Source organism: Daktulosphaira vitifoliae, unplaced genomic scaffold, assembly GCF_025091365.1.
Source record: "Daktulosphaira vitifoliae isolate Bord-2020 unplaced genomic scaffold, ASM2509136v1 Scaffold_5, whole genome shotgun sequence".
Taxonomy (NCBI): domain Eukaryota; kingdom Metazoa; phylum Arthropoda; class Insecta; order Hemiptera; family Phylloxeridae; genus Daktulosphaira; species Daktulosphaira vitifoliae.
In genome coordinates, this window is record NW_026099576.1 from 25,618,047 (window position 1) to 25,645,977 (window position 27,931).

The window sequence follows — 27,931 nt, forward strand, 5'->3', positions numbered from 1 at the left end:
TCTTTATACTTCATTATAATCAAATTTCTTATAATTAAATTGTCTAAATTACCTGAATTAAACAGCTAGCAGGAGAACTCTTAAATTTTAAAACCTCCATATACTTTGGTTGTAAACTCTCTTTTATTGTTTTTGTACGATGTTTTTCTACACATTTCTTTCCTTTTACTAAATAAACTTTTACATACGTATCTAAACAAATTATAGCATAATAAAAAAATTTGTACGTGTTTTCATTGGTTATTAATAATGGAAAATTAGTTTAAATTTTATTTTAAGACCAATTTTACTAATTTTTCAAGAGACCAAAACAATGTCTATAATGTTTTTTATCAATCGATATTTTTAAATTGTGTTGTATTTAACATATGAAAGAAGATATTCTTTTCTATACAAACGAAAAAAAAATTTCAAAAAGCCATTTATGTGATATATCAGCTTTTGAATAAAAGCTACAAATTTTCATTATAAAAAAGACAATATTATTAATATTATTTACCTGGAAGCTTAGTTTTAGTCTCTTTGACATTTATAAGATCCTTTGCTTCAAAGACAGTCACTTCCATGAAATTAACAAAGAAATTAAAGCCAATTTTCACATCTCCCCGATATGGAGTTCCCAAAATTTGACGACTAACTTTTTGACCAGGACCTAGTTTACCAATGAACGTGGTCACTTCGCCCTCGGTAGACTGTCCGGCACTACAATTATTAGGTGGTAAATTAAAATATTTTTTATAAAACTATTTTATAACATAAGGATATCTCTAAAAGATATCTATCTAATGTCTACTCATCATTTTTTATTAAATTAAACCATACTGAGAAGATTTTGTTGTGCTTGAAGAAATTGATAGTCGCGAGAAGACCAAACATGAGAATAGTATTTAAAAATAAATAATAAAGAATCGTATCTTAAATATATTCTTACCTTAAATATAAATCTTACTTTTAAACCATGTATTGATAACTTATTTCCATTTTGCTTTATTGTTATTTTTTTTTATTATTATAAGATATCAACATAGGAAGATTTTTTATTATTTATTAATTCATTTATTCGAAAAGATATTTCTTTTTTCAGAAAGCAATGTTCATAAAATTAATTTAAAGCAGATATGTTAAAAATAAAAATGATATTATTTGAATATTATTAAAAACTTTTAACTGTTATTTTAAGAAAAATCAAGTGTTTTAAATTTCGGAAATAAGAAAATATTGTTTTAAATAAACTCAAGCTGTTAAAAATCAATCAGACATGTGATTTTCCCCATTTTCGGTAGGTAGGTGAATCGTAAAGGATAAAAATGTTTCTTATAAAAAAAATAAAATTAGTAGTAAATAGTTATATATGTTATACTAATAACAACTGAAATATATTGGTACAACTACAAATATTTTGTTTGAATTAATATAATAATTACAATTATAAAGCTACATTAAGTTATTGCTGATTCAACTAGATGAGTTTAGTTCTATCAACTATATTTTATCACTATATCAATTATGTTAAAGGGTTGGAGTATCTATTTAAATCATTGTTTCAACTAAGTATTTTTTTCGTGTAGATATTTAATATAATGAACATTTAATTTTATTATGTTCAAATCACAGTAAGATAATTAAATGAGATTAATTGTAAATAATAATGATGCATTTAATACTTTTATAAGATTTTATAATCCATAAAAATAAATCGTCTTGTACATTAAACATAAATCTATGAAAATCTGTGAAATTAGAGATTTAACATAACAATTATGTATTAAAAATTGTTTATCATATGAAAATAATTGTTATTCTCTTGTAATAACCAATTATAAACATATTCAAACACCCAAAAATTTGTTTTATATAAGATAAAAAAAAATTATTTCTAATTAAATCAATAAAATAGTTTTTAATCATAAATTAATATCACTAATAAAAATGACATAACTCGTCATCCACAATAACGGTATGTATTGATAAATTAATTATTTAATTCGGAGCTAGGACCAAAATAATTTAGGTTTACCGTATTTAGGTTCTATTATATGTAGTAATTTAGTTGACATACGTCGTTTTTTTTTTGAAGAAGAAGAAGAATCTGTAAGGTTAATAATTGTAGAGCCAATAGTATTATGAAATATTTTTTATAACCTTAACCAAATTAAAAATTTTAAAAACCAAAATCAATCAATATATTTTTTTTCGGTTAATTTTAGTTTTTTAAGTCAAATTTTCAGTTCAATTAAAGTTTCAATGGCGGTCTCATAATATTTTTAGTTTTTATAGTCACTTTTTTTTAAATGTACTAAAAAAAATTCGACATGGATGAAGTACTTTACTAGATATAAGAAAAATTGTAAAAAAACGATATTATTTGGGTTACTTTATTATCTAAATTATGTTATTAGAGATAATTATAATAATATTATTGTATATCTGACACAATTTGATTTTCGATTGATTGCATGTAAATTAAATTCAATTTTAATTAAAACATCAAATTTAATACGATTGATTAAATACTTCTGGCATGACTAGACAACAAAAATTGTCAAAATTTGATAACTAAATGGTTAATCTTATTGATCTACTTTCTTTAGGGTAACAATTCAAGTAACACTTGCATTTATTTGTAAATTAAGATTAATAGAGAAAACGTACTATTTTTATTAAATAAAAATAATAACTATTGTATATGTTTTAAAAGTCTCACTATCTTTTTAAAATAGCGATTCAATTAATTTTTTTTCTTTTATAGCATAAGTCCTATTCAATAATTACAACTACATTGTGATTTAATAAAAAAATAAACCATGCACATGCAAAAAACTTAATGATATTAAACTAAACATAATTTTACAAAGCCGATTAATTTCAACATTATATACCAAACAGTATTAGAAGCGATCATTCTTATTTTATTACAATCAAATTGCAGTAAATAATTTTCTACTCACCTTTTAATTTATACTTATTATATTCTGTTAAAGTATATTATTCTTTTCATTTACAAAGATTAAGGAACATTAGCTAATATAAATCGTTGTTTTATATTTTATCAATTATACAAACAATGTTCACATATTTTACTTGAGAAAAAATTTGTAAATATTTTTATTTATATAAGATATTAATATTTTGAGCTGACAGCTTTTAAAATTATTTTAAAATATAACAATAATTAGTAATATTACGAAAAAAAACGTATTTTGCCGAAATTATGTTATAATATTTTATAATTAAAATTATAATTCTTTCAATACTTTATGGTAACTATTAATATTTAATATATAAAGTTGATGTCGGCTCTATGTTTCACACATACTTTATCAATGATTACATAAATCGACATTCCTACTTACAACACTAGTTTATAATATAACTATAAACAGTATGTATGTTATTATATTATTAGTTTAATAATTTATATGAAAACTATATATAATAGAATAAAAAAATAATAAAATTGCATAAATGTACTAAAATATTGTTATTGAATAAAATTAATCATGTTGAGCAGTATTAAAAATATTACTTGTTTAGATGTTACATCGAAATACATCAGTTTATCAGTTTCTCTAATAAATATCTAATTTTAATAATGGCATATTTTATATTTACTATTTTATTAAGTTAAATTATACTATTTCTTTTTTTATTCAGTTGTCACCTACTTTTAAAGCGGACAATATTTAGAAAAAATAACATCACAACACAATTAAATGAGCCATAACAGTAAAAATAAAAAATATCTACTTAGAGTTATTTCATAGATGATTAAACGACTCCAAAATGATATTTTTTTAAAAACGTGATGAGACAAATTTTTTTTAAAGTTTTTTCATCATAATTAAAAGTTATGAATAATTATTTATAATGAATTATCACGAAAACTATGTTAATAGTACAAAAATCAACAATTTTGCAATCATAAATTTTGTAACTGCTGTAAAGTTCTATTTTTTTTAATAAATATTTTCAATGAAGTTATCAAGTTTAAATTTAAGATATATAAATTTTCCACGAATTTAATAACATTGTAATATTAAAATAAAAAATTTTTATCCAAATTTGACAATAATTTGCCACTTGCATAAATATAGTATTAACGTGCAATAAGAGAAGAATTGTAAGCTAAAAACACGCAGGCCAAAATAGAGATAAATTGATGTATTTAGATGGCATGGGAGACTTTAAATTACTTACGAGCTCGGGCAATCACTAGAAAGGCTTGTGAGACTTGCTTGTCTGCCCGGAGCCACCTCTTGGGACCGCTTAAAATTGGGTTGGGTGCCACCGCCTCCGCAACCTGAACCACGTTTCCCTTTCGAGCTCCTTCCTTCTAGCCAACAATCAATCAAATAAAAAAATATCCGAAAAAAGCACTTCGAGGAAGGGATAGTTACTAAATTACATTAATAGGATTTAAAAAATGATATGCAGTTAAGGAATCAGGTAAAATATTATTGCGCATTATTTCTATTCAATAAAATAATACTTAATTAAATTTATACTGTATTTATACAATTATCAAGTCAACTTAAACGAGTATTTAAAACATTTTACATATTGTTATTTTTAACATAATACCCTATAAAAGCTTGCTACAACTATGCACCAAATCCTAAATTATTCATGACTAAGTGATAAATACGGTAAAATATCTAACCAAAAACGACTATTGGCCAGCTACAAATGCTGAAAATGCTTCAAAGCCAATAGACGTCTCTAGTGTGTATTGATATTTGGCAATATTTACAAGCGTCTCATAATTCATCATAAAACTTTATAGAGTATTTCTAGCGACGATGTATTTTCATAAAATATATATTCAGACTTTTTGCACAAACATTCTACAACAAAAATTATATGTACACGAGTGATGATCCAATCCCCATGCAAAGGCAAACTTCTTTTTTTGAAAATCATCACACCAAAACGACAATATACAAATGCTCCATTGAGTTTTACCATGTTTGGTCTTCAATTCGGATATACCATCAATAACTCCACTTAATTTATTAATTTATTACTTTTCATTAAAAAACACAAATAGCTTTATTAACCTTTCTCCATCTTGGGACACATCACCGTCACTAGAAACGCTGGACGGCTGTTTGATGAGGGAGCGACTCGCCCCAGGCAGTACTTCTTCGCTTCTGTGCACCGTAAATGAAGATTTTCCTTTCGAACCGAAACCTAACCTACGCTTGCGACCTTTAAATCCAGCCCAAAATTAATGATTATATATACCAATGCGCAATCAAAAAATATTAATGCATAACAAGGATGTTTTTTTAAACAGGCGGTTGAAAAGAAATTAAAGCAGAGAATGAGTGTAGCATATGAGAATGCTTAGATGGATGAGTGAAGTGACTAGAGAAGATATAATAAAGAACGAGCATATAATAGAGAGTATAGGTGTAGCGACAATCGTGGATAAGATGAGAAAAAATATACTTAGATGGTTTGGTCATGTTATGAGGAGAGAAGAATCGGAAGCTGTAAGAACAGTTATAGAAATGAATGTTGAAGGAAAAAGAGGTAGAGGAAGACCAAAAAAGAGATGGAGGGATGCTATTAAATGCGATATAAGGACATCTGATGTGAGTGTAGATGATGTGGGATATCGTGTCAAGTGGAAGTTTAGTATAAGAGTTGCCGATCACAAGTAGTTGGGATTAAGGCGAGGAAGAAGAAGACATGTTCAACATATTTATTCAAAAATTAATTTAAATAATTATGCAAAACCGTTTAAATATAAAATTAAAAAGATAAATTTTTTTTTAAAAGTAAAGTATAATTTATTTAATCATTATTAAACAAATATTCAAAACTAATGAAGGTAGAGAATTTAACATTGTTTTATAGTGGTAGTTAAAGTTCTTTTAAATATATCATTGTTTTTATTAATTAATAAAACTAAACATTTCTTGTTAATAAGTAGTATAAAAATTAATTACTTAATTTTTTCGATTCTTACCGGTTGCTGATAACTGTGAAGCAGATGCACTTTTTTTGCCCATTCCAGATGCAGAAGAGTTAATCCCGGAAGCTGAGCTTTTACTTCCACTCTCAGTTAAGGAAGACGAGTCACCTCTACGTTTTCCTGTACTACCAGAGTCTAAAAAATGACAAACATTAAAGATAATTATTTTATAATCATTTTTAATTCAACGTACCGGTAATGTTATCTGTTTGTACATCAGCATTTGATAAGCTTCTTGAAAATTGAGCCCTTTTATTATCATTAGAAGGAACCATAACTGGTGATTGTTGTGATCCAGATCTACTTTGTGACGATCCATAATCACTGCCATGGACAACAGCATTTAAAGGATTGGTTAAAGCATTACTATATGCTACGGCAACGCTACTATAACTACCCGCTACTTCTACCATAGATTTTCCTAAATCTAAAGTTAGATTTCTTTTCCTATGATCTTTATACTTTTCAGTTGGTGACTGGAATCCTATTAAATCTAACCCACCATCAGAATCGTAAATAAGGTATTTATTATTTGAATCGTGGTCTAAATTGAAACGAGTTTTTTTTATAGGCTTAGGATTCTCTGTTGGCGAATTTTCAGATAAAACAGGTCTATTATCTATTGGGTGAAGTAAGAAAGAATCAACAGGAACTGAATTATAACGATATAAAAACACACTAGCACGCTTGCTACTACTTTGACTATAACTACAGCTAAGGGAATGGGTCACTGTTGGGTAGCGGTAGTCTGTAGCGTTGCAGCAGCTGTAAAAAAATAAAATGCATAGGTATGAAATTTTTATTAACTTTATTATCATATATGTACACAAATCCTATATCTATTATTCCCAATTTAGTCATTACGTTTTTATTAAAAAATTATACTTCTTAATGAATGCAAATAAAATTAATTTGAATTCTTTTAAGTATAAAAATCTAAAAAAATCGTAAGAATATAGTTATTAATAATATCATAAGCCTCTGTTTATTTTAATAATGGAGATTATTGTGAAAAATTATTTTTAATTAAACCTCAACCTTTTGCATTTTGAGAAATACGACAAACTTCTTTCAAGAATCTAGGAGGGAAATAATCATATCCATCTATTACGTTATTACAGTATTTTTTAAGCTATTTTTTTTTTAATTTATAAATTTTAAGTTATAAATTTGTTTTTTTATAAATTATAATAAAACAAATTTTTTGAATTCTTAATTTAAATTATAATAGCTTACCAAAATCTCGTAGATCTAGGTTGTTCAGATTGTGTAGATAAAGCACTACTAATAACACTATCACTGTCGTCGATATCACATATATCTCCTGTCTCCCCTCTAGACATCAGAGATCCTCTAACGTGTGGTGGAGTGAGAGATCGCATTTGTTGTAAAGGAATATCACTATCACTCAGACCACCATAATGGTGTAATCTACCGAAGCCCCCAGATCTACCCTGCATTCTTCTTGGTTGCATTTGTCTCATTCTTCTTCTCATAGATGAAGTCTGATCATCAAAATACTAAAAATATTGTTTATTATTTATTTATATAAATAAAATGTAAGAGTTAAGAAATAATTAAAGAACGTATAATTACATATGGTATTCGTTCATCTAAGGAAGAAGGCATGGTCCCTGGAATTTGAGGAAGTTGCCGCTTTTTAGGCGTTGAAGTAGGCGTAGTGGTGGCTGATCTAGCCAAAAACCTTGTCGTTCCTTGTCTATAGCTTGGAACACCACCAGGGTACCTATAATCTGGTGGAGATAAACTTCTTCTATCACATATTATGGTTGGACTTTTTGATCGTGATCTGGTATGTTGGCTTGGAGAATCAGTCGGAGCAGCAGATCTCGATCGATGACTAATGTTAGTTATAGATCGATTTGAAATAGACTGTTGCTTTAAAAAAAATTAATTTTAGTGATCTATTTCTAAATAAAATTTATTTAGTTACCTTCATGCCCATTTCATAGCCATATTTTTTTTCAGTGTTTGTACCGTAAACATACGATTTTTGAAGTGCAGGAGACATATTATCCCTACGACTTTTTCTTCGATCTAAATGATCGTAATCAGGTGGAGGGCTAAACATATTCAACCATAGAGTAATTTAACAAATTTAACGGAAAACAAATTATATACAAATCAAATAATGTACACACCTTATCGAGCTACCTAGACTACTTATTGATGCACCGTCAGCCCCGACTCTTCTTCCACTACAACAATCATCAACATCCGAGGCATCAGAATCAGATTGTCTTGATAAAGTTGAAGGTGGAGATAAATGCTCCCCATAGTCCATATCATAATCTCCTATTGAAACTCCGCCTTCGCCCTAAAATAATGTTTAATTTAAATAAAATCAAAATATGTAAACAATAAATAAACAATTAAACTAACTGTTATTTCTTGATGAGCCGTCAACAAATACCACTCAGCTAAATTGTCGAGTTTTTTCAAACCTAGTTCAATTAACACCTCTCCAAGAAATTGATTCGTAGGATTATTATCATAATCCCAAAGTGAAATCTGAAGAACTTTAAATTTTAAATCAGATCTTCTCATAGTGGTAAATGAAAAACTTTGATTCCATTTAGGATCAATGGAATTCATTATAGTTTTAGTTCTCCGTTTTGATTTTTCACTAGTATCGGGTAAAAGGCACACTTTAGCATATGCTGACCTAGGTGAACCATCAGGCCGCGATAAAAGATTTGAAGCAGCCATTATGGTTACAACCAATTTTAATGATTGCTGATCAAATCCTAACTTGACCTAATAAATCATATAAATGAAAGATTAGATATATGATTTATATGATAGTAAAATATTTTATTTGATAAATTACCTGTATTTTTCCACCGACATGTAAACTATTTGGTCCAGAGACACTTTTGGAAGACCTCAAAATTCGCGCTGGATGTGAAGCTAAATGCTCAGGACTACCCGGTGACGTTATCATAACATACGGCTTATCTTTGCGCAAATCATAAAGTCCTAAAATAAACATGAAAATATTCAATATCATTTTAATGAAAACTTAAAAGAGTTTAAAATTAAAGAGGTTTAAGGGCATCAATTGGGCGGTTTGAAATTGTGCTAACCCGTTGAAGTACTTGTAGCTGAAAGCAAATGAAACAATAATATTAATCGATAAAATCAATTAGGGTTTCAAAAACATATTTTATTTTATACCTTTAGGAGGCGTCCCATAACTCGCCCTCCTAGGTAAAATAGACCTGGAAACCTTGAGTTCTATTTGAGGTAAATGTTTTGATTCGGCAATTATGTCTGCTACTTCCTTATGAGTTTTTCCTTGCAATAAACAACCATTCCATTCCAAAACTTCATCCCCTATAAAAATAAAAGTAATAAATAAAAAAAATACATTAAAAATATATTTTAATACATATTCTTTATTCTAACTATTGACTGAAGTTTTATATTCTAATTTATATTATCATCACACATATAGTTTTACTAAATAAAACGAATAAAGAAAATACTAATAAATTATATTTTATAAAATACGTTTTTTTTTAATATTCTACAAATAATCTAACTAAGGGTTAGATCATAATTACAAATACGTATTTTTATTTAAGTTTTTCTATTTTATACTTTGATAGTTACAATGATAGTTAATCGAATAAAAAAATGTTAAATTCAACCAATTTTCAAAAATATTTCAGAAGATTATTAAGAATTATTTGCTTAAATGTTCCTAACAATAGTTTTCTTTTATTTCCTCTTAATTAGTTATTGTCGAATACATAACTTCATTGCATTAATAAGTAAAAAATAAAGGAACTTCAAAAAAATGAGGAAATAGACCGCAATGTCCCACTAACCCGGTTTTAAATTTCCCTCCATATCAGCCGTGCTGCCTTTTCGGACACGATCGATAATCGCACATCTCCTTCCGGTAGCCGACAGAAGTTTTCCGCCGGTGATTTTCAGACCCAACATGGCGGCAGCACTGGAAGACGGACTAACTGGAGTCTCCCACACAGACTTGTTAAGCACCATATGACCTATCAAGAACTTGTTATCGGGGCTCCTTTGCCACGACATTGGTTGCTGCAAACAGAATCGGCATTAACCCCTCATAACTAACTTATCATTAGTTGTCAGTCTAATCGTAACTTAAATCACTGCTCGTTGCTTAACGATTTTTTTAAACGTCTTCAAATAAATTTTTATTTTTAAAACATATATTTTTAGCTATTTTTAATCAATAAATATTAATATTTTTTCAGTTTCGCATCAAAACTGATGAAAATGCGAACAACAACATATGAAATAACAATTTTTTATTATTATTGTCATGCTTAGACCAAGTATAATGAAAAGGCTTTTTAAGTAAAATAAACAAGGTTATAGTTTAAAAACTACGAAAATTATTTATTTATTTTCACTATTTTATGTAATATACTGCTAAATATATAAAAATATATACATTTTTAATATTTTGCTTCAATTTTGAAGTTAATGAAACTTTAATTACTATTATGCAGCGGTTCGTTACAATTAGATAATTTATATTTTTTTTATATATAACTACATTGAAAACTATTCTATTAAAAATTTAAAAAAACACTACAATGGCATGCAAAGAAAAAGTCAAAAGTACACATGCTTTACTAGATAGCGTTAGGAGAAATATTAAACAATATAACAACTTTTGATCACTCACAAAGGCTGAATAAAAGCAGTGGTAAGTAAAAGAAATAATAAATGTTTATAAAATTTAACCCCCACACAGAACAGTTCTGTTTTGTGTTCCCTTTAAAACTCAAACTGTTGTATAAAAACAACAAATATTTAGATTAGAATAAAATCTAACCTTTATATACTGATAAATCTGTCCATATTTTGAGTTACTATATTTATTGTAAATATACATAATTATTAACTCCTCTTTCAATAATTTTTAAATATGAATAAGTCAAAAATATTCTAAACTCTCACTTACATTCTGCTATATTGTGAGTCAACCTACAAATACTTAATACACTAATTAACAAATAACAATACACCTTTGAGTAATAATCAAATACAACATTTAATGATTCTTTTATTAATTTTACTGGCAGTATAATTTGTTAGAAAAGAAAATCCATTGTTTATTACTTGTTTTTTTTCTTTTTTATTAATGTTTGATTAAAAAAAATACAATATTAATTATTTGTAAGTTTTGATATAGCTTTAAAATTCAATTAATTATTCCTTATTATATTTTATAAAATTTGTATATTATTGCCGAGCTTTATCTAATAAGGAAGAACAATAATTGTCCCTTTTACTTTCTTTCACTGGATAGAAAAATTTCATGTGAAATTTAAACTCGAATAATAAATGAAAAAATCAAAACACTCTTAAACTAAAATTAATTTTCTTTCAAAAACATTCGTTATAAAATAACGCTTCTTTATAAATACAAAAATTAAACTACTTATATATGATATAAAATGTGACTATATATAATGTAGATTATTTTTAAGTTTTTTTAATACCTAAATTATAGTAACAGTTTTAGTTTCCATTTTACTTAAACAAATCACTACTTCAAAAATGAAATTGAGAAAATCAGTGACGGTAACACTGATTTTGTTTGAAATATTTTTTTTTATCAACTAAAATATTAAAAAGTAAAAAAGGCTATCATCTCAAAAAATGAATTTAATAAATAAATTTTCTTATAACATTAAAGAATTGTAAAACAATGACAAAATATATGATTATTAGAGCACACTTGTTGCAAATAATTTTAGTAAAAGAATCACTAAGAAAATTGCGTTGCCGTCAATTATAATTGTAATTAATTATAATTGTTGTTTATTTTGACATTTTAAGAATGTCTCCAAGCAATTTATCAATAGTAGATAGTTTATTCTATTCACAATTTCTTCCTATTTTTCCTATTTTATATATATATATATATATATATATATATACTTATTTGTTTCGTTTATCATATTTTAATACCTTTGCTTCACTGAAGTACAACGGATCTTCGTTTGACGTGAATATCGAGCTGCTGGTATCAAAGCCAGAATCTTTAGACGTTTGCGGAGCTGGTTGATGATGTCGGTAATCAAACCTCACTGTTTTCTTACGTCTCGAACAGTTAATCGTGCCCATCTTACGGCAAATCGCTAAATGATAAGACAATCTTACCTAACCTCAAACCGCCCAGACTTAAGAGCCCCAACCGTAAAGCACAATTAAAAAGTACAAGTATATAGTAATAGTTATAAATGTAATATAGGAGCAAAGATGTCACGACGCATGCATGTTCGCAGAGAAACGCCGTATAAAAAACAAAATAAATTAAAACACAAATAAGTATAATCATCATACAACACTAAATTAGTGTACAAAAATTAGTTGAGCAAAACGAATAAAGAAAAACAAATAATCGGTACATTATACAGAACAAACATTACGAAAATGGAATTTTTGTATACCAAAAACCTACCGATGATAACGTTACTGAATGTTTATAAGGTTGATCTTCTCCCGGGTTAAATTCTGTGTCACCTGTACGTCAGTTCAATTAATTATTATCCTAAAACTTGGCAAAATATATTCGTGTTATACATAAACCTGTTGAGTTGTCCCTTTTGCTATAAGCAACCGAAGTATACTTGCATACAAATGAACACTCGGAAAAAAATTAATCGATAATTTGGTTCGTATTAGTGAATTGTGTTATAAATATAATTGAAATTTATATTAGAGCATTTAGTTAAACCGATGCGTTTAGGAAATGATAAATTTGTCAACTCAAAACAAATAAATATTACTGAAATCGTTTTTACGTTTAGGGTTGGTTTTTGCAAAATTTTCTCATAAAAGTAAGTCATAAGTAAGGACATGTTACCTTTTTCACTTTCGTGTTCGTCACAGCTGGTGCACTCGGATGTAGACCGCAGCTCTTCTTCCGAACTCGAAAAGCTAATATGCTGCTGATGCGTGTGTAGACGTTCAGCGGGTACCGTATTGCCGAGCCTTTTGTGCTTACGTGGCACATTAGCACCGGTAACTCGACCTCCCATCTGCTTGTCCGCTGGTCCAAACTGGTGTGGTGTATGATGAACCCTTGATGATTGGTTCGATCCGTTTCTGTGCATTCCTTCCAATTGTCCGCCACGATAGTAATCTTCGCGAGACTACAAATACACAAACGACAAATATTAAAACAATTACAATCTCGACTCGTGTTATCTTTCAAAGTTTCTATTAATATATACATTTATTGTGTTATTAATAAATTTATTTCGAGTAATAGGGTAACTGATAAAATTTCTGAAAACCCCTCAATAAGTGAACGGCCAACAATATTACTTGAAATATTAACTCTTGAGCATCAAAGATGAGTAATTTTGTTAATTTTTGTGTGTGTGTGTATATATATATCATTTAAATATGCTCTGAGAAATCAAAATTTTGTTTATTTACAAGACTTTCTTGATTTTTTNATGCTCTGAGAAATCAAAATTTTGTTTATTTACAAGACTTTCTTGATTTTTTTTTAATTTAAATTAAACCTGATAGGTTTGTTTTTTATTCGATGTCACTGAAAGTATTACAATTTAATAGTAGATAAAATTACTAATTCCTTAATTGTACGTTAAATAAATGAGTTACCCTATTATGTATTTTTAATGTGATTAAATCTAATCACTCTTAACATTTCATATTATTAAAAGTACAAAAATAAATTATACATTATTAATGCATACCGGGCGGAAGTATTCATCGTGGGATCCAGAAAAACTGTGTTCCTGCTCCTTCCTACTGGACGGCTCTTGTTGGGAATATTGACGCCTGAGCTGACTATTCGACCGCTGTAAAAGTGGTACATTTTCTTTTTCCACGGCACTGTGTGCTCTTTCTAATTTAGGCCTTTTATCTGACATTAAACACGGGGATGTTCCATCAATTCGTCTAGACGGATCACTTCCCACGGTCATGCCATGGTTAATCCATTCCCCCGACTTACTGAGAAGCTCTTGTTTTTTCCGACACAATATGCAAACCCATATTACCTATAAGTATAATGTAATTATGTAACTAAATCAAAAACAAAGATATTTTTTATTTTTAAATCTTTTGTATGTTTGAGTGCTAGTTCTAAAAATAATATAAAATTTATATTATTTTTAGACTTAAATTTTATCTTATTTAATAAGATAAAATTTATGCTAGTTAGATTTTAAATTATTTAATTGATTACTAAAATTTAGCAAGTTGATTGATAAAAACCAGAAAGAGATGAATGGCATTAAGATGCTAAGTGATTTTGCATTTAAAATAAATACTAACTAAAACACTATAAACCGAAACTGCGTTTCTTTTCTTACAACTGACAAATAGAGAAATTTTTATAGTTTTAAATTACTAGATACGGATTCTGGGACTCCAGAGGTCTACGCTGTATTGTTTCTACCTAATTAATGAATATAAAACAAAACTCTTTTACCACTATATCATAACTGGTTATTTATTTAAAAAATATTTTTTCTGTTCATCAGGGAGTATTTCTTAAAAATGCACTGAATGATCATTAGCGATCAAATTGTACACCAAATCAAATTTCTCACGAAAATAAAATTTTTCCAAAATTAGCTTGTCTACCTTTGCATAAACCCTATCTATATAGTCTACAAATAATTGCCAAAAATAAGACTAGATAGTTTATCGACAAATTATAAATTATTTCAAAGCAGCGTCGTACATAATTCGTTAGTTAATTATTATCTCAATACAATGACTAAACAATAATCTAGTAGAGTTTTTATTTATAATCCTATCTGAAATGATCAAAAATAATTATAAGTAAATTAGAGTTAAAAGTATAAGCATGTAACATCCAGGCAAAACGATTAACAAGGTTTGAATTTCACACAATTTATAATAATTTTAATTTATTCTCAATAAGTTTAATTTTAGCTTCGATGCGAAGCTGAGAAGGTATTAATTTTACTATGATGTGTTTTTTTTTGCGTCTGTTACTATTGTTCTCAGCTCTCACCGAATCGATTTCATTCGACGATACGTCAAAATATCACAAATCGTATCTAGTCGAACACATTACCCTCAAAAATTGAAATAATTTCCCTCGTTCCCCGTAATTAGGGGAAACCTCCAAAAAAATTTGCTAATTGTCGACATTTTTTCAATTTTTTTTAATTAAAAACTGCCGTAACTTTTTTAAAAATGACCGAATCAATATATATATATATATTTTTTAGATACCTCAGGTATTTACCTATCTTTTGATATATTTTTGTGAACATTTGACCCTTCACCTGCCTACATGGGGGATTTAAAATGACAACTTTTTCAACTTAACTTATGAAAATGTTCCGGAAATACCGACACTTTTATATATACCTTAAATTAAAGCTAATGTAATATACTTTAATTTGAAAAAAAAAAATTTGACCTCTGGACTAGTCTTCACTGTGAAAATGGCTACCAAATGCTATTTTCGTGTGAAGTTGCCCAATTATACAATTAAATATACTAAACTTATATTATAGTTGCGCTATTTATAACTATAATATCAATTTGGAATCGCTATAATAATTAGCTGCATTGAGTAATAGTTGATTAAATTTTATTAATTTATTAAAAATTAACTAAAAATTATTTTTCGTAATATTAATCATATTTATAAGTTGGAGTAACTATTTAAAAGGTTATTCCAACTATTTAGTTTTTTCTAGTATTTTAAATTATAGTTAAATAATATACAGCTCGATTTATTGTTCATAATTGGTAAAAGGTTTAAAAAAACCACTATCATCAAAAAATAATTGAATTACAACGTCGTGCGTACTCGTGGTGCAAAAGGTTTAATAGGCTATAAAAATGTTATGACAATCGACCCTATTTATCTTGTCGGTAAGTACTAATCGTTAAATTTGACTCATTTTTATCAAAGTAAACGTGTATCTAATAGTCACTGAACACACAATAATATCCGTGTTCAGTATGCTCTATAAAATCGTTCATGTCAATCGAATGTACATCATTTTCTTTGTCGTGAAGTTCCAATCAGTATGATATATACAGAGTGTTCAGTAAGTAGAGAAACAGTTTCTATTGTTTTCATTGTTTGTAACAACTGATGTATTTCCTTACTTACTGAACGCACTCTGTATACAAGTATCAGGTGCGAACACGGCAAATATTTCACCAAAATTGAGTGTGTCTTAAAGCAAACAAAATCATCGTTTAGTCTTTGCAGTTTGTGCCGGAAAACGAATCGGAATCGCATTTACGTTAAGCAAATATCCTATAACGAGACGTAGGAAAATTTGTACTTTGACTTGGGATGTGGGTCGTCTGATGCTTTCGTTTACATAAATGGTGAAATACTAGTCGTCACCCAAAAGATTTTATGTATTTATTTGCTTACAAATAAACGTACAAACATTACGAACACGGCCCGCGACCGTGTTAGAGTTTGTGAAAAATTCAAGACATGCCTCTGTAGGCGTTTGGCGAGGGGAAATTAAACCGTTTAAAATATAGTCTATGAAATTGAAAAAATAAATAATACGGCGAGAAGATAGTAAACTAGCATACACGGCGACGGCAGGATCCGCCGTATACTTTTCATCCACAAAAGCCACACAGCTCTTTTGCGATCAATATAACATACGTCATGTCCCGGTATCCATGACGTCATTACTCCCACCCAAAAAGGGGCGGATAATTTTAAGTTGAATGCACCCTGTAACAGTCCACGTACATAAATGTAAGCGCCTCGCCGTTGCCGACGGCACCTTTGTATTAAACGCAACCTATATAACAGAGGAAATAAACTTTTCGTTATTTTCATTCGAACGCGTATACTAAATTACAGTCATTTCATAAAAAAAAGAATCCAAACCTCAAAGCTCGGTCCGATGTTTTCACGCCCTAAAACCGACAACAGAAATAACCTAGTAAGAAAATGAATTTGAATTATTTTTAATAATGCTGGAAATAGAAACAAACACAATACCATGTGTCCACATAGATAGTTTAATGAACAGACCTTGTCGTTCGTTTTAATATCTTTGACATTGAAAACGATAATTTAAGTATCCGATATAATGTCATCAAAGTACACGTCAGCTGCCAAGAACCGATAAAGATCATACAACAAAATGACAGCTCGAAGAATCGGAACCATGGGGAATTATCTATACACAAACACACATTTATGTATAAACTCATACATATATGTATGATTACAACATGCCGTTTACTGTAACATGGAAACGTAAGTAAAACGATCACATAAGAAAAGCGTCGCAAGTGCCAATATCTAGGTCAAAGGGTAGTACATCCTTACACCCTTGTCATATTTCATAATACAAGTCTACGCTGAACTTTCATCATAACAGTCCATAAAATAAGGTAACAATACTTAAATATCAGCTATATTATATTTATACTTAAACAGATCAGCCATAAAAATTAAAAATAATTGACTCGAATTTATTATAAAAAAAAGAAACCCTAGCACAGTGGAGATGCAGAATAGTTGGAACAGATATTTATGATATCCTAACAGTGATTAACAATACTACCACAAAAAACAACTCTATGCAAATATGTTAAATTTAACAGTAATTTGAATATTTTAAATTTTATATTTGTTATATCTCAAAATTTCACTCAAATATTAAATGCTCATTGAATAATTTGCTTTATCACTCAATACGCAATGGACATTTCTGTTATCTTATTACCTATACTTTTCTGCTAAACAATCAATTACTATTTTTTGGGAACATGAAATACATAAAACCTGTTTTTTACCGTTGTGTTTTTCTACATACTTATGACAGTATAGATTTTTTTTTTTATCAAAAAAAAAAGACGAATTTTTACAGATATCTTGCAATTTTTGGCTTCCTATACTTAATTTTTTCATTGGATTTTTATAAATAGCCAACCAAAAAAAATCTTATTGTTTTTAGTAAACCCAATTACGTTTTCATTAGAATTGATGTATTTTTTAAAAAAACTATAATAATTTCAAAATGTAGACTTTTTTTGAGGATTATGTTTTTTACAATTTTGTAATTTTGAGATATTTTTCTAAAATTAAGGGTTTTTCTTTTTTTAATTTTCGTGATGATCGGTCAAACTAAAATGAAATCGAATTCCTTTAATATATTTATCATTAAAATCGGTCTAGTGAGAGCTGAGAATTGTTATGGTTAGACACAAAAGAACGCACACAATCACAATGCCTTCTCAGCTTCGCATTGTGGTTAAAATCTGTGAACACTCATACTCTCTAGATCACATACAATACTTGTCGGGCACATTAAGCATTAAAGTTGAATGTGAATAACTTAATGTACACTTTCGAGTATAAAACGATTTTTTCAATATATTTAATGATTATATCATTTCATTCTTTACACCATAATACTGTAAGGTACCGAAACTCTTCAGTATAAGTATTTTTTGTACGAATGATTAAATTTTATAATAATCGTAATATTTAAGTAGGATTATTTATGCGGTTGTTAAAAAACCGATTATTAAAGTGGATTTTCTCAATAGAATGCCACTTCTCGCAAATTCTGACGTCAACTGAATAATAAAAAAAAAAACAACACGAAAGATACTCTTTAGACATTATTGCAAAAACAAATTTATTCGAATAAAAACAAAAGAAAAAAAACATCTAATTTACTGAGTCGTATAAATTTTAAGAAGTACATATTACGTAAAAAATAAAAAAATAAGATACCTCATGTTATAATCAAAATCGATATGTAACATCGCAGCCTATCTGTACTAACATTTCATACATTTTGAATCATAATAAATTAGTCATAATCTATTGATTTTGTTACTGTATTTCATACATTATCATAACCTTGTATTTATTTATTTATTCCTAGAAACAAACCATTGTAAATAGTAAGTTCATTAAAAGAAAAAAAAATTTTAAAGGTAGATTTTAGGGGTAACTTTTCAATATAAAATGGGAGCTTATTATTTTTTACTATTAAATGAAGAATGGCATATATGAAATTTTTAACACAAAGATAACAATTCTTCTACCATACGCACCCCGTTCTCCTATAACTAAAAATTATAAAAATTCAAAATGTAATAATATAATACTGGTTTTCGACTTATCAAAATTTTATTTAGACCATTTTTCATTTAATAATAAAAAAAATAATAGGCTCCCATTTAACTTTCAAGAGTTACCTATAAAATCTACTCTGAAAATTATTTTTTCTTACGATAAACTTGATAATTACAATGATTTATAAAAATGAATAAAATGTTTTATGAAAAAATCATTATTAAACAAAAAAATGGAAAATAGTATATTTAATAAATCACAATGTATACTTAATATTTGTATTTCCCACTAATTGAGTTCTTTTTTTTAGCAATTATGTTGAGAGTATCTTAAATAATGAATTAATTATTTAAGAAATTTAAAGAACAATTTTCTTAAAATAAACATATCCCGAACATCCAAAAAACATTTAGTATTTCAGCGTCTTTAAAAATTATTAATCATAAACAGAGTTGAGGAGGTTTGAGGTTTAAACTCTCTCGAAAATAAAATTAGCTTTAAAAAATGAGAACATAATATAAAATATAAATATACTTTTTAGATGGGGTAAAATTAAAATTAGACCTCAAATAATTTTTTCAAATTCCGATTTCAAAATCAAATAGTATTTAAATGTTGAGCATTGTTAAATATTATAATATTCTTATTGTGTATGTCTAAAACAATTTCCAATGCAATTTTAATTTTTTGATTAAATCAAGGATTAATAATAAAATAATATTTATACAAAAAAAACTAGATACGAAAAACCATATTTTCCTCATGCTCTTTAAAATCTTCTTTCGTTACTCCATAAAATAACTTAGCGTAACATTTAAGTGTACTATTAATGCACTATATATATTTATATATAATGTAAAGAAGAAAACTATTCACGTGAATAAAAGGTGGATGTCTATATAGAGTCAACTATAAAAATAACTATAACCTTACTTGATGTATTCTAAAAGAGCATAAGGTCGTAATATTTGAACTTTTATACTTATTTGACGTAACCAATAAGTTATTTTTTTAGAAACTAATAACAATTTTATAGAATTAAACATTAATAAAATTCTCTTAAGAAAAAATGTTAAGTTTTTAAATTATTGACCTTGGCATTACTTATAATGATATCATGAAAACTCCAATGAATTTTTTTGAATTCTATAAGATCTTTATTAGTTGACATATCAGTCAATAATCACTTTACTTATGGTACAATAATCAGACAAGTTAATGAAAAAAATTGTTCTAGTCAATTTTGTATAAAGTAAAATAGTTTTAATATTATTTGTAATTAATATTTTACTATACGGAACAAATAAGCTAATTTAGCTAACGAGTAATTATTACACCTGAATGGATTCAAACCTTACCTATAACGCAATTGCACACAAACAATAATTTAGCAATAAATGCAAAGCGATTTTTTTAATAGTAAAATATATTAATATAAAATTAAATTATTAAAAAAAAAAAACTGAAAATTATGGATACAGTATAGCGGAGTTGATTTAGTTTAGTATTAGTAAATATCTGCCAATGATTAAAGTTATTATAGTAATACGCTTTAATGCAAAACAAATTAAAAAAAGACAGATTTATGAAACATTATAAAAAAAATGAAATAAAACAAAATTTAATATGATGTTTTGCTCCTCCTAAAACTTAGGTTATTGATAGAATTTTCTAAAAAAGTATGTTGTAAGTTAAGAAATTATTTTATATATTATCACTGAAAATTTTATTTTTTCCATATTTAACTATTATAACTATTCCAATAGTTATATTGAGTTATCATATCCACCAAAAATTACATGGTTATCAACTTTAAACGCTAATTACTTATAAACTATCATTATTTTATTAATCATAAAATACACAAAAATCCTTTAATCTGATTTAGTTTTAGATTTAGAATGATATAAATATTTCGTTGCTACGCAATTACTAAAAACTAGATAAAATACCTAAAATTTATGGTTTTTGGAGAGTCAATAACTCTTAGAAATCGAGATTTTGTTGTTTTTTCATCTTGAAGTTCATTATATTACTTTCTTAATCTAGGTTTAAAAAGACAAGTTTTTGGAACATTAGCAAAAATTGGAAAGAAAAAAAAATTTCATATGATTTTTAAGCCTCCATACCTTGGTTAATAATAGAATTTATAAAAAAAATTACTTTATCGACAAGATTATTATGTGTAATATTATAAATAAAAATTTTGGAATAATCCGTTTTGTTTTCAACTTTNAAATTACTTTATCGACAAGATTATTATGTGTAATATTATAAATAAAAATTTTGGAATAATCCGTTTGGTTTTCAAAAAGTTGAAAACAAAACGGATTACAAAATGAAAAATAAAATGATCAACATTGCCCGTTTTAAAACAGCTGTATTTTTTTTGGACATTTCCCTTTATTATGGAGACAAAATGGAGTTGTAAAATTTATGGCACTGATAACTTCAACTAGATACATTTTGTGATCTTTTAATTTATCGTCGAATAAAATTAGTCCAGTAGGAACAGTATTGTCATGTTCAGTGACATAGAAACAAAAATCAGCAAATCAATAGCTTCTAAGATACACATCAAAGTTAAAAAACAATTCTTGGTCATTCTTAAAGAGATTATTAGTATTCTAGACTATGGAACAATATTTGAAATCTTTTAATAATTTAGAAAAATCCTATACAATTACTTTAAGATTGATTATTAAAACAAATGTGTTAATAGCACCTTCTACCAAATAGTATATCAAAATAGGTCCTAATAAATAAAAAAATTAACTTAATATTAAAAAAATATAAATTTCCAAAAAAAAAATTATTTTTTCAATTTGTTGATAAAAGAAACTAAACATAGTAAACATGTAAATTATACATAGTTTAATTAAATCAAAACTATGATGATGGTCATTATAATGAACTTTATTATTATTAATAACTTATTAAGACTACATATTCAAATATTATTTTTCATTTATCTATACATCTTTTCCATATTATATTTTATGACATTTTATAAATGTATACATATATACATGTGCATATATAGTATATGTATACAAGGATACATGAGTAACTTTTAAGTTTAATATTAAATAAACCAATAAAATTAAGCTTTATCAATATATTTGTCTTTAATGAAATTTGTACTTTAAAAAAATTCTTTTTTCTTATAAATAATAATTCTATAAAGAATAATTAAGGTTATACTCAAAACAAAGAAAAACTCATCAACTTAACTCCAAGAATAATAACTTTTCTATATTAACCCTATCGAGTTAGAAATTCTCTAATTTTATTCCCAAGTTTTGTTTTGTATTAGTTTAAAAGCAATTATTACTAACTAGTAGAAATTATTATTAACTAGTTTAGTTAAATCAGGATATTTATATTTTAAACTAACCCTAAATTATTACGTGATAAATATCACACAGTTCACAAAAATATCACAAACTGTGGTTAGACATAATTATATTCTGCTCGATATAAAATAAACTTAAGTAATCTATTGTTATAGCATTACTAATCAACGAAAAGATTTTTTTACGTTAAATTTTAAAAACAAAGTAATAAATCGCTAAAAAGCTTGCTAGATATACAAAAAAATTTTACCAAAAAAATACAGTCTTGTTGAAAGTAAATATAATTAAAATTGAAACAGTAGACTTCACAAAATTTTTAACATCGGTTTTATTATTAATCTAACAAAATATACATTTTAGATTCAATAGTAAATATTTTCTAATTACATCAAATGACTAATGAGTAAACTAGTATCTAACGAATATTAAAGATAAAAATATAAAAAATTTTTTCAATTTTGAATATTATTGTCAAAGAACTAGAACAATAAACTCTGAAAAGTTTATTGCTGTGAGCCAATATGAAAAATAATAATTAGGACTTAAAATAGTCATAAAATGTTTAGAAAATTAATTTATAACGTTGACCTAATAGAAAAGTGTCAATAATTAAAAATAATAATTTAAAAAAAAAAATATTTTTGAAATAAAAAAACAGACAAGATTTTATCAATCAAGCAAAAAGAATCTAAAAATCTGATACAGTTTTAAAAGTATCTTTATAGGAACAAAAAAAATTTTCTTAGGCTGACAAATAATCAATTTTTTCATCATTAATTTGAAATAAAAAATACCCAGTACAGTGAGGACGCGCCATTATTGAAACAGTATAGATGTTATCTGACAATGATTAACATTACTATCATGAAAAACACTTGGAGGCAATTTATTGTTGAAATAGTGCATTTAAAGTCAAATAACCGTAGAAAAAATAACGTTAGTGCTTTTTTCTTTATTTAATTATAAAGTACTCTAAAAATAATTTTAATTTGACATAAGTTTAAAGAACGCAAAATTTCGCAGCATTTTCAAAAATTAAAAATAAAATAATTTTTTTAATTTAACAGTCGATTTCTTATAAATCAATCTAATTAAAGCAAAAAAAAAATTAGATTTAACGATTATTTTGATAAACATATATGTTTAAAAATCAAATTATTTATAACTATTTTGAACTTAATATAAGTAATCTTAAAAATTACATTTAAAAACTTGATTGCATTATTTGGGAATGAAATTCAATTTTTAATTTTAAAATAGAGTTTTTACCAGATTCTAGTTTCTCTTCTTAAACTGTTTAATCGGTACGAATGCCTAACGAAAATATTTGATAATATCAATACAACAATGTCATATTGAAAACATAAATTATATTAATAGGTACGTTTGATCCAAATTAGTGCGTGATGATTTATTGTGCGAGCTGTGTCATACATAAACAGTATGGAAATTATAACCTAGGTTAGACTGTTTGTTTGAAACGTGAGTGAATTTCAAGCTCTGTAATTATACTTTTTATCATGGATAACGTAAAAAATTTCGAATCGAACAAAAATTAATGGTTATCTGACTTTAAAATTTAAAAATATTCAATAATTAAGATGACGAAGTGCATTGAGGTACTTAAAACAATGTGATAGATCACCTTTCGCAAGTTAATGTTTACTTTTAGTTGGATGATATATTTCTATTAGGAGGTTATTGTAAGTTTTAACTACCTAAAAGTAAAAAAATCATAAATTGTAATAAATTAATTATTTCATTATCATACTCGTTCCTAAAACAAAATCTTTAATTCAATATGGATCGATATTTACGGGAAAAATAATGATAATTCAACAAAAAAAATGTTCATATAAAACTTTCAAAAATACTGTTTAAATGTAAATAAGTCTTTAAACTGTATAGGGCACAACATGCTATCGGAATATGAGACATTTACGAGATTAGTCATATTTTGTACACAGTAAACGCAAGCAGCCCACAAACTATAATATGACCACCTTTAAAGTTTCGAAAATGTCAACAAGTGTTTCTGATGCATTCGTGATTCATTAATTACATTTAAATACACGAGCCACACCATACGCAAATAAATTTCAGAACCATAATGTTTTTTTTTTTTTTAAATTACGAGTTCGTTAGTCTTTCTACTTTGAAATACAAATTGAATATTATAATATCTATTAGCTATCTATTGTGAACACTAACGTTGTATTTGTTATGTAAGTACTAACTTTACTCGAACGCAGAGTAACCTTGCCACCGCACCTGGCACAACATCTGATACCACAATAGTTACACAAGTGTCCTACACCATCGGCAAACTTGGTCTTCAGGCATATGTGACAAGTTGCGTCCAATTCAACCCCAGCTTTTTTCTGCTGCTCGCTGCGCTGTCGAATTTTTTCCTCCAACAAGATAACCTCTTCTTGTTTTCGCCTGAAAAATAACACCACGTTAAAAAATCAACCAAGAGATACTATTTAAAAATTATCAATCAACTCAAATGTTTATTGTTCAAACAAACGCGTTAATGTTGCTAGTAAACAGATAACCGTAGCGAACATTTTGAACTGGTATCTTTGACAATCGCAAAAAAAATACACTTATTTTGTATATTTTTCTCTACAGAATTTTATTTCGAAAAACAAATAGCAGTGTTGATACATAAATGGCAGCATCTCGCGTAGCTGTAGTCAAACAGACCAATATGCCGGACGACATGGTAAATTTTGCCATACAGACCGGACAAAAAGCAATAGACACGTTTTACACAGAAAACAATATGGCTAAATATATAAGAAACGAGTTTGAAAAAAAATATTTACCAGTCTGGAATTGCGTGATCGGAAGAAAGTTTGCTGGGTACATCAACCACGAAACTAACACGTTCATATACTTATACATCGGTCAGATGGGAGTTATGATATTTAAGTCATAGGCTTATAATTTGTATTATCGATAGCATAAATTTTATTTAATCTTTTGCTAATTCGTTGTAATAATTTATATAAAATTTACTTATTAAATACAAAATAGTTCGTTGAGAATTAACCATATTATTATTTCGGTGAAGATTATTTGATCGTTATGAGTTTTTTTATAATTATGCGAACCCCGTAAATGTAAAAATCTCGAATCTCTAAATATGTAAATATTAATTCATTTTTTTCAGACAAATTTATAGGTTAAATGAAAAATATAAAGCGAAAGAATTAATTATGTTAGTGATTCTCATAATAATAAATAATAGAAGGATATCAGTTTTTTAATTTCAAAACTAAAAATGTATCTTAAAGAAAGTCTATTTTTCACTTTAATAATAATATAATTTATTCGAATCGCGTAAAACAGATAGGAAGAAAAATTAACCTATTTGTTGTCAGTAAAAAATCGTTATTAAACAACATAACAGACTAAAATGTTTTTCAAAACACCTAGTACACGATTTTATATTATTCTTTTAATAAATGTCAATCAAAATGAAAAGCTCTAGACACTATCTTGTTTTTTAGTATTTTTGACTGACATAGTTTGCTTGAATTAATAACGTTTAGATCAATAGTTTTTTATTTAAAAATGATACTGTATAGTAAAACGTGTAATGAAACAAAAAATGTATAAAGATACTCCAATTTTAAATCCCATCACTAAGAATGTTATATTACTATCGGTGCGACTTATATTTGAATATAAGTTACTAAAACATTAAGTTTTTTACACAAAGTTTTGGTGTTTTAACTATCAAATGTACCATTAATTACTAGTAAAATTAAATATTACAGAAAAATTCACAATTTACTCATACATTATGCGTTTAAATTATTTTTAATTTTATAAAAATATTCAATCTCTTAAAATAAATTCACGCGTTTTTACTTATAAATCTTTGTTCTCGCGAATCATTGCACTTCTTGTACTTAATATTTATCTTACTTGCATAGCCATTAAAATTACATAAATCAAACAGTGACGCAATCAAAATTCAAATAAAAAAAATTAATAAAAAGTCAAAAATATTCCAATCATACATTTCATTTGGTTACATCATTAATAACTGTTACTAAGCGACAGTAAATTTTTTTATTTAATATACAGAACCCTAAAAACTTACTGTTTTCATAGGAAAAGTTACATTTCAACTAGACTTGCTAAAATATCCAGTTTTATCATTGTCTGTATTTAATACAACATTTCAACTATAAAAGTTATGACCATAATATTTTTAGATATTAGTATAGAATATACAATATGTGTTGTTTAGGGATTACATATGAAGTATTTATGTACTGTATTTATAATTTAATAAGTATTATATTTTAACTAATATAATGTGCTTTATACCAATTTATACTACAGTTTACGATATTCATTATGAAATAATAAACAATAGCTGTGTGTAAACTGCAAGAACAATAAAAATAAATAAATAGGTTTAAACTACTGTACAGTAAAAAACCTAGGGTGATTTTAAGCCCCACCCTATTTGCGCCTATAATTATCAGACTGAATTGATCAGAAAATCGGGAGCAGAAGTAGATTTAAAATTAATTTAACCCCTTATACCCGTCATTTAAGAAGTAACAATAGAAATAGTAAAGCAATTAAACATTTTTCCAATAACTTTGTAACAAAAAAAAAAACTAAATAGACAACAAAAGAAAAGAAAATTAATTTTTTACAATTACAGTCCCCATTTAAAATTTATCAATAATATTCTACTCATTGGCTTTTCAAAAGAGCCAGAATCTCTAATTGGAAACTTGATCTGTACTCAATGTTAAATGTATAGTTCGTTCTAAAGATTTCTGGATCATTAAATTTAAGTATTGTTTTATCAAATACATTACTATTTTTTGCAAAATATACTGTAAGCCTAGAACCAATTTTTCTGGAGTAATGATTCATGCAATGATTTAAATCACTAACATAAGAAATGCTTCGATTTAAATCTGTACATAGTGTATAATTTTACAAAATTCATGGATAATTCTAAAAGCAACATGAATTTCTATTACCTTAATTATATCCTGATTAGTAGTTCTTTAATTTAAAAATTTAATATATTGATAAATACTTAGTAATTTATAATTTTTATTATAGTAATAAATCTTAATATGATATTCATATTCAAACATTTAATACTGTAAATTTTACAGAGAAGTTATAAAGTATTTATATATTTCATTACTTCTATGGCAAATGTCTACAAAAATTGTAGTTAAAGTGCTCAATGCTAAACTTTTCAGAAAATAATTAAAAATAATTTGATCTAAACTGGTTTACCAAAATATTTTCATAAATTACGAAAATATACTTTTTCTAAACTAATTTTTACGCTGATTTCAAATATGCAATTAGATTTTTTCTATCACTTTGAATTTTTTAGATTATTACTAATTAGTAAAACAATTAATATTTACACGTTAAAAAAAAATAACCAAAAAATCTAGGTTAAAATGAAATTCA

General features: G+C 26.6%; 1 protein-coding gene across 8 annotated transcripts in view; it reads right to left on the reverse strand.

Moving 5' to 3' along the window:
* Positions 1-27,931, reverse strand: part of LOC126907716 (regulating synaptic membrane exocytosis protein 2) — a 32,253-nt gene that overhangs the window by 1,770 nt on the left and 2,552 nt on the right. Inside the window, exons 2-19 of one of the 8 annotated variants that reach the window (XM_050689212.1) lie at positions 24,697-24,901; positions 13,732-14,037; positions 12,870-13,158; positions 11,972-12,141; positions 9,835-10,063; positions 9,179-9,337; positions 9,088-9,105; positions 8,832-8,980; positions 8,384-8,758; positions 8,143-8,318; positions 7,935-8,064; positions 7,577-7,873; positions 7,217-7,500; positions 6,174-6,304; positions 5,975-6,115; positions 5,058-5,208; positions 500-702; positions 53-192 (exon numbers count right to left, since the gene is read on the reverse strand). In XM_050689212.1, the coding sequence (XP_050545169.1) occupies positions 53-192; positions 500-702; positions 5,058-5,208; positions 5,975-6,115; positions 6,174-6,304; positions 7,217-7,500; positions 7,577-7,873; positions 7,935-8,064; positions 8,143-8,318; positions 8,384-8,758; positions 8,832-8,980; positions 9,088-9,105; positions 9,179-9,337; positions 9,835-10,063; positions 11,972-12,141; positions 12,870-13,158; positions 13,732-14,037; positions 24,697-24,901 (3,553 nt within the window). Of the gene's footprint in view, positions 1-52; positions 193-499; positions 703-4,197; positions 4,334-5,057; positions 5,209-5,974; positions 6,116-6,173; positions 6,746-7,216; positions 7,501-7,576; positions 7,880-7,934; positions 8,065-8,142; positions 8,319-8,383; positions 8,759-8,831; positions 8,981-9,087; positions 9,106-9,178; positions 9,338-9,834; positions 10,064-11,971; positions 12,142-12,464; positions 12,527-12,869; positions 13,159-13,731; positions 14,038-24,696; positions 24,902-27,931 lie in introns of all 8 variants that reach the window. The other 7 variants (XM_050689215.1, XM_050689213.1, XM_050689211.1 and 4 more) reach the window with 7 other exon arrangements.